This window comes from Vombatus ursinus, unplaced genomic scaffold, assembly GCF_900497805.2.
Source record: "Vombatus ursinus unplaced genomic scaffold, bare-nosed wombat genome assembly UNPS02014816.1, whole genome shotgun sequence".
NCBI classification, from domain to species: domain Eukaryota; kingdom Metazoa; phylum Chordata; class Mammalia; order Diprotodontia; family Vombatidae; genus Vombatus; species Vombatus ursinus.
This window is the reverse complement of record NW_020954594.1, coordinates 1,465,360-1,474,256: the sequence shown is the minus strand read 5'-3', so window position 1 is coordinate 1,474,256 and position 8,897 is coordinate 1,465,360. Positions and strand designations below refer to the sequence as shown.

At 36.2% G+C, this 8,897-nt stretch overlaps 1 protein-coding gene across 1 annotated transcript in view; it reads left to right on the top strand.

The window, feature by feature from the left end:
- JHY (junctional cadherin complex regulator) overlaps positions 1-8,386 on the top strand; it is a 118,869-nt gene extending 110,483 nt beyond the window's left edge. The window contains exons 7-8 of the mRNA XM_027835707.1: positions 3,710-3,838; positions 8,006-8,386. Of these exons, the coding sequence (XP_027691508.1) occupies positions 3,710-3,838; positions 8,006-8,212 (336 nt within the window). The 3' untranslated portion in view covers positions 8,213-8,386. The remainder of the gene's footprint in view (positions 1-3,709; positions 3,839-8,005) is intronic.
- The last annotated feature ends 511 nt before the right edge of the window (positions 8,387-8,897 follow it).

The window sequence follows — 8,897 nt, the reverse complement described above, 5'->3', positions numbered from 1 at the left end:
CAAGACAAGTATTTTTTTAGGACATGGCCAATGTAGAGATTTATTTTGATTGTCTATACATGTGCATAGTGGTGGGGGTGGGGTGGGGTGGGGGTGAGGGGACAGTGTGAGGAGGTAGATCTTAGCTGATTAAAAAAACATAAAATATATGTGTATATAAATATATACACATACATATGTATATATAAAATTTGGGAACTCTGATCAACACAATAACCAACCACAATTGCTGAGGATTCAAGATGATACCTGCTGCCCACCTACTGACAAAAATGTAATGGACTCAGAGCACAGATGTGTGTGTGTGTGTGTGTGTATACCAATGAGAAATTTTGTTTTGCTTGACTGAATGCTTGTGGCAGAGATTTTGTTTTTCTTACTTTCTCAAGTTAGAGGAAAGTGGAAAGGGGAGAAGGCTGCTCTTTGCTTGAAAATAGAATTTAATGAAAAAAAAAGAAATTTCATGATGTCAAGAGATAGAGTGCCTTATTTGAGGAGTAGCAAAGGAGACCAGTATCACTGGATTGTAGAGGACTAGGGGTGAGAGGGAGTAGGTATAAGAAGAGTAGAAAGGTAGAAAGGGGACAGGTTATAACCTGCTTTAAAAGCCAAACAGAGGATTTTATATTTCATCCCAGAGGTACTAGAGAGTCACTGGGGCTTATTGAATATGAGGGTGACATGGTCAGACCTATGCTTTAAGAAGATTGAAGTGAGGAGAGACTTGAGGCAGGGAGACCAACTAGGCTGTTGGAATAGTCGAGGGATGAGGTAATGAGGGTTTGCACCAGGGTAGTTGTGGTGTCAGATGAAAGAAGGGGGCATATAGGAGAGACATTACAGAGGCAGAATCAACAGCACTTGGCATCTGCTTGGATATGGGGTGAGAAGGTAAGAGTGAAGAGTCAAGGATGACCCTTGGGTTGTAAGCCCAGGTGACCATAAGGAGGGTGGTATCCTCAATAATAATAAGCAAGTAAGGAAAAGGGGAGAGTTTGAGGTAAGGGATGAACATAATAAATTTTTAAGATGCTATACCAGATGTCTAAGAGGTAGTTGGAGATGAAAGACAAAGTTAGGTGAGAATTTAGAGCTGTATAAATAGGTCTAAATTTGCACAAAAAAAAATAATGCAGTTAAAATCATCAGGGTAGGAACAGTTACCTGGGGGAGAAATGTTAGTAGGAAGTTTCTTTGTTAAACGTCTCATATCTAAGGAACTGATTTAGATATAGAACAAGAGCCATTTCCAAATACCATAAAAAGATAACAGGCAGTTCACAAAGATATTCAAACTAGTAATAGACATTTAAAAATCCTCAAAATCACTAAGATTTAGAGAAGTTCAAATGAAAATTCTGAAGTTCTACCTCACACCTATCAGATTGGCCAAGAGGACAAAAATGAAAAATGACAAATCTTGGAGAAGCTAAGGGGAAATACGCACACTACTCCACTGTTGGTAGTGCCACGAGTTGGTCTAGCCACTCTAGAGAGCAATTTGGAACTGCACCCAAAAAGTTACCAAGCTGTCGTTGAGTCAGCAAGACTGTTACTAGGTGTATACCACCAAAGAAATCAAAGATGAAAAGGACTCGTGTACAAAATGTCTGCAGCAGCTCTTTTTACAGTAGAAAAAAGTTGGATATTTATGGGTCACAGCCAAACAAATGGTATATTAGTGTGATGAAATATTATTGTGGTGTAAGAAATGACAAAAAGAACAGATTCAGACAAACCTGGGAAGACCTGTATGAACTGATACAGAGTGAAGTGAGCAGAACGAGGAGAAAAAAACTATACACTCTAAAGAAAACCAAGAAAGATTTAAGAATTCTGATCACTCGACTGTGAAAAACTTAGCTGCTCTGATCAATGCAATGATCCAAGATAATTCTGAAGAACTCATGATGAAAAATGCTGTCCACCTCCAGAGAGAGAACTGATGAACTCTGAGTGCAAATAAAGTATAATTTTTTTCACTTTCATTCTTTTTCTTTTTTTGTGTGCAACATGGGTAATGTGGAAATGTTCTGCATGATTTCACATGTATAATTGATATCAGATGCTTCCTTTTCAATAAATAGGGGAGGGGCTGAAAGGAGGAACAGAATTTGGAATTCACATTTTTTTAATGTTAAAAATAAATTTAGGGGCAGCTAGGTGGCGCAGTGGATAGAGCACCGGCCCTGAAGTCAGGAGGAGCTGAGTTCAAATCCGGCCTCAGACCAAACACTTGACACATACTAGCTGTGTGACCTTGGGCAAGTCACTTAACCCCGATTGCCTCACAAAAAAAAAACAAAAACAAACAAAAAAATAAATTTAAAAAATTTTTAAAAGAATTCTAATTGGTGCAGTGACCAACCACAATTCCATAGAACCAATGATGAAACATGCTACCTACTTTAGTGAGATAATGAATTCGAGGTGCAGAATGAGACAGATATTTCTGAACATGGCCAATGTGGGGATTTGTTTTGCTTGACTATACCTATTTGATACAGATGTTTTGTTTTTCTTTCAGTTTGGAGGGGGGAGAGTTAGGAGGAAGAGGGATTAGCAATAGGGTTACCAAAATGAAAAGAAAAAAGAAAGAAATACAAGGCCTTTGAAGGATTTTAAAACTGCTTTTATTTTCTATAAAATGTTGTATTTGTACCCTTGAATGAACCTAATATTTCCTTTGAAACTGTTTCTACATGTTGTTTACTTAGCAAACTAATTTTTATAGGTAATGAAAAGATTAATTTCCACTCATAAAGGGCTAAAGAACCAAAGAATGTACATATCACCATTCTTAATGTTAGAAAAAATTAATTGTGGGGTTTACAACTAGAATGATAACCACTCCCTTCCGTATAACATTCCTTTGGGGAAAATAAAATGCACAAAACAAGAACAGAAAGAAGGTTAATAGAAAACGTAGTTAAATAAGACGGCTTTGAAAATAACATGTTTAGAGCACCGGCCTGGATTCAGGACTACCTGAGTTCAAATCCAGCCTCAGACACGTAACATTTGCTAGCTGTGTGACTCTGGGCAAGCCACTTAACCCCAATTGCCTATAAATAAATAAATAACTAAATAAGTGAATGAATGAATGAATGAGTGAGTGAGTGAATGAATAAATAAATAAATAAGAAAAATAAAATGAAAATAACATGTTTGATTTGTTGGATGCTTGCAGACAGAAGTAAACTATGTGGTACAGATATATAACTTCGTGTTCAAGCCTCTGTGATGATTTGTACATAGAAATGGTCATCTTACTTGATATTTAAGTTCAAATCTTTTTTTTTTAATTTCTAATAATGGCTACAGAGAAACCACATAAGAGTAAACCATTTCCAAATCAGTAATCTACTTTATTCTTTCTTCTTTTGGAAACACAGCATAGAAAGAGCATATTGCTTAAAGTTAGAAGCAAAATTGAAAATAAGTAGGATGAATGCAGCAGAGAAATGAATATATGTGAATTATACACTGCAAAGTACACCATGCATATGCTATTGCAGAGCAGTTACTGCTGAGCAGAGAAAGATCATGATTGTAGAGGAAAAATTAATTTAACCATTTCATCACTGTCATACTTTTTTCTGTACTGTTAATCATCCATTGAGGCCTGCAATGATTGTAAGTTTAGAACAGGAAGCTCTGGTAATGAATGGTGATCAGAATCTCACCACAAATCTATTTCTTTGAACAGATCAAAACATTAAAGCAACAGAAGGAATATGCAAAACAAGTTAAGGAATACAACATGAAAGCTCTGTCCTCTGGGTCAAAACCACAAACAGCAAAACCAGAGAGTAAACCTTCCATTTCTCGTCAGAAGGTAAGATAAGTTCTCACACCAGGATCTTGGTTCCAACAAGGATTTAATCATAAGCCAAATTTTCATCCTTTTCTCCCTTTTGAGGCCTAAAATATATTAGTGGGTTTTTTCCTATCAAAGAAACACTAAGTCTAAAGTAATTACATAATGTTATTAATTAATATTTAGCACTCAACAGACACACGGTGCTATTTTGAACCAGCCACCTAGTTCTTTGTTCATTATACTTAAATCTCTACATGCACTTTTTCCTATGTAGGATTTTCCCCTAGCCTCTAATATGTAAAAAGTAAAACAAGGAAGTTTCTTTATGAAAGAAGGTTATGACTTTTGTTTCCTCATCTGTAAAATAATGGGTTGGACTATGTGATCATTAAGGGCCTTTCTACCTCTAGAAGAATTGATTAGCACTTCCATTCTCTGATTCCACCATAAATAACCTAAGAAATTAATCCTTTCTTATTTCTTGTTCATATGTTAGAAAGAATTCCTTTTTTGTTTCTCCCCAGCTCAACCCCCAGGTTAGGATAATATTAGGGGCATATTTACAGTACTTGTCCAAGAAAAAAAAGACTTCATAAAACACAAAATGCTATTATTCTCAGAAATCACCCCACCACAAGTTGTGAAGTTAGTGAAACATGCATTACAAAGTCACAAAACTTTGGAGCACAGCTCTCAAACTTAATAAAGACATCCAGTTTTGACAGTAAGGTCAGGCCTTTTGAATGAGGAACAAATGATACTCTGGTGATTTTAGAAATGTGTTCTTCATGTTTCTTTTCAGGGCTGTCATATTTTAAATGTTTAAATTAAACCTTCTATCCTAAGTCTCTTAGGTTCTCAATCCACTTGATTGATTTTCTATGGTGCCCCTTTTTATTTTTACAATCCATTATTTATTCATGAATAGATTCCAACTAGCAGATTGTCTAACAAGGAATTCCCACAGAAGTCACTTCCTTTGACTCTCCTCTTAACCTCTGACAATCTGGCTTCTGAACTTCACCCTCCCCAAAGGTGCTAACAATCTCTTAGTTGACAAATCCAGTGACTTTTTCCTCAGTCCATTCTCTTTGACTTCTCTGCAGCCTTTGACACTGTTTACTACTCTCTTCTCCTTGATACTCTCTCCTTCTAGGTGTTCAGGACACCCTTCTCTCCTAGCTTTCCTTCAGTTTATCTGACCACCCCTCCTCTGTCTCCTTTGCTGGATCGTCCTCCAGACCACACCATCTAACCATAGAGTATCTCTCAGTGTTCTCTCCTGGGTCCTCTTCCCTTCTCCCTCTATGCTTGTTCACTTGGTGATCTCATCAGCTCCCGTGGACTTAATTATTATCTCTATGCTGATTCTCAAGTCTACCTTTTCTTCCTGAATGTCTCCTCTGACTTCCAATCACCCATCTCCAACTGTCTTTCACACGTCTTGAACTGGATGTCCACTAGGCATTTGAAACTCATTAAGTCCAAAACGGAACTTATTATCTTTTCCACTAACTACTGCCCACCCTCCCTATTACTGTAGATTGCAACACCATCCTCTCAGTCCCTCAGACTCTCAACATAGGAGTCATCCTGGATTCCTCATTGACTCTTGTCATCCCATCCAAGCTGTTACCAAGGCCTGTCAATTTCACCTTTGCAACATCTCCTGAATATCCTCGCTTCCCTCCTCTGACTTAGCCCTGACCCTGGTGCAAGACCCTTATTACCTATTTCAGTAGCCTACTGAGGGGTCTACCTATCTCCAGCCTCTCCCTATTCCAGTCCATCCCCCATTCAGCCACTAAAGTGATTTTCCTAAAGCACAGGTCTGATCATGTCATCTCCCTACTCAATAAACTCCAGTGGCTTCCTGGGTAAAGACACAATGCTCTGTTTAGTATTTAAAGTCCTTCATAACCTAGGCCCCTCGTACCTTTCTTTACACCTATTCCCCAACACATACTCTTCAATCCAGTGGCACAGTCTTCCTGAATATCCCGTGAACAAGACCCTCCATCTCTTGGCTCCAAGCATTTTCACTGACTGTCCCCTAGGTCTGGAACACTCTCCCTCCTCCACTTTAACTACTGATCTTTCTGGCTTTTCTTAAGTTCTAATTAAAATCTCACCTCCTACAGGAAACCTTCCCCAACCTCTCTTAATTCTAGTGCCTTCCTTCTGTTAATTATTTCTTTTTTATCCCATATGTAGCTTGCTTTGTATATATTTGTTCACATGTTGACTTCTCTATTAAATTGTAAGCTCCTTAAGGTCAGGGACTGTCTTTTGCCTCTTTTTGTATTCCTAGTGCTTAGCACAGTCCCTGACACATAGAAAACACTGTAATAAATATTGATTGATTGATTGACTTAAGAAGGGCAGCACAATGGAAATGTTGCATGTAGAGTTGGAATACTTGGGTTCAAATTCACCTTTTTCATTTAAGGAGCTTTGTGACCTCTCTGAATATTAGTTTCCTCATTTCTAAAATTGAAATTATGCCACCTGTTCTAGGTAAATTATAAGGTTGTTATAGAATTAAATAAGGTAACATTGGATGCAGTAGGATAGAGTCAGGAAGATTGAGTTCATATCTGGCCTCTTACTAACTATATATAGACACTTAGTAGCTGTATGACCCTGGGCAAGTCATTTAACCCCTTTTGACTCAGTTTCCTCATCTTTAAAATGAGCTGGAGGAGGAAATGACAAACTACTCCAGCATCTTTGCCAAGAAAACCCCAAATGGGGTCACAAAGAGTCAGACACTGCTGAAATGACTAAACTGTAACAAAACACCTTTTTGTTTATTGTGCTATATTACATAGCACATTATAATTATTATATAGTAATATGATATAATAGCATATATAATATGTGCTATTAAAAAAAAAACTTTTTTGATCCAAACATGTGGAGAACTCTCCAGTTAGGAAACTTTCTTTACTACTTTGGATTGATGACTGTTCTGCAATTCTTAAATTAATGGCTGGGGTCCTGAGAAGTTAAATGGCTTGCCCAGGATTACACAGCCATTATGTGTCAGAAGCAGGATTTGATCCCAAGTCATCCTGACCTCAAGGCTCATCTTCTATCTCCCTACCCTGATACCTCTTGATACATCCAAATAAAAAAGGTTTTGCGATTATGATAGATATACAATAAAAGATCTGGAATTTTCTTTTGGCTAGGCAGTGGGGTTAAGTGACTTGCCCAGGGTCACACAGCTAGTAAGTGTCAAGTGTCTGAGGCCAGATTTGAACTCAGATCCGCCTGATTCCAAGGCCAGAGCTCTATCCACTGCACCACCTAGCTGGTCTGAGATCTGGAATTTTATTAGGGAGTTTTTTCCCCGTTGCTGACCTTAAATATACCATTTGTGCTCATTTCAGCTACTGAAGATGTTTTTTATTATTATTTCATTTGTATTTTGTATCATTAAATATTATATAAATTTATTTATAATATTATATAAATATTATATATAAAACTATAAGTTTTAACATTCCATTCAACAATTTTATAAACAATGAAATATCTTTCTTAATATTGACTTAAAAAATAAAATACATATATATATAGTAGACTGAATATTTCTCAGAAGCACTTAGGTTTTCTAATGGTACATCAAATAGAAAAGGAAGGTGATTTCCTTTATCAAAAAGTTTCTAGAATTCTGGAAATCTAGGAACAGTAATGTTTCTATCACTGTGGCTATATTTTACATAGCCTGAAATTATGCATTCAGTTTCCTGCTGAAATCAGTCCTTTTTGGATGAAAAGGTCTTGTTATTTCTGTAAAAGAAACTTGGTTTGAATGAGAATGTCAGACTAAATTAGACATACACATCTCTGACATTTTGAGGAAGCTGAATTTTATTCTGAGGTCATTCCAAGAATAAAAGAAAACGTGATTCAATCTTGGTCTGTGCATTTTTCCTACACAGCATTGTATTGTGCTTAGTTTATTTTGTTTAAATTGTGTTGTATTATGTTGAATTATGTGCATTTTCAATTTGATCTCTATTTTTACATGATTTTGAGTGTGATACAGGAAGAGCAGGTTACTGCTAAAAAGTTCCTTTATAATACAAATAGCTATTTTCTAAAATTGACTTTATAGATGGCAGTCTGGTCTCACTTTCCCTTTCAAATGAATTTTAATCTTCATATTTCCAGGCTTTGGAATATGCTAGGAAAATTCCGAAACCTAAACCAGTTTTGGCATCAAATCTGAATGATCAAGAATCAAAGCAAAAGGGAAATCTGTCTTGTTCTGAAAAAGAAAGGAATTTACCTGAAATCTCTTTGCTAGAAGTGCTACAGAGCAGACACGAAAGAGAAAAACAGGCTGTGGCTGCTTTCAAAGTTCTTCACATCGTGTAGAAAATGTGTCCTTATGAAGACCTAATAGGGGCAAGATATATGAAAAAAAGGTGTAGACAGTGACTGCCTTTCATTCTAATCAGGATACAGCCTCTATGTGTAAATATAGGGCCATATTACATGGTTCCATAATCTCCTTTCCTTTAGGTCAGAAATCATATTGAAATAATTGACTTTTCAAATCAGTAAGAATTTGGTCTGACTAATGACCAGACAATAAAGCTTTTTAGTTTAATAATACTGAATGTTTTGATCTTTTAATTATGCATATTTTTGTTTTACAAAATGCCACCAATGATGTTACATGAAATCAATTTGCTCATACTTTGTCTCTTTCTTGTTAAGGAAAATATTTTTAAAAGAATTTCATTTTCTTCCACAATAAAACAAGTAAATTTTAAATCAATATTTCACAAAACTGTGAAAATCATAGATGGAGTTTCATATATAATATATGTGTATATGTGCATATATGTGTGTATATCTTATGGAAAAATCCAGAAATGTGAACACATTTAGTTGTACCCATTCAAGATGAACAGATTTCAGTGTTCTAAGAAAGCGTCAAGGTAAAGCATATTATTAGATTCAACTGAGTGGATCCAGAACTACCCAACTGAATTCAGACAGATCTAAAGAAATATACTTGAAAAAAATTCATTTTCATACAACAGGCATTTATGAA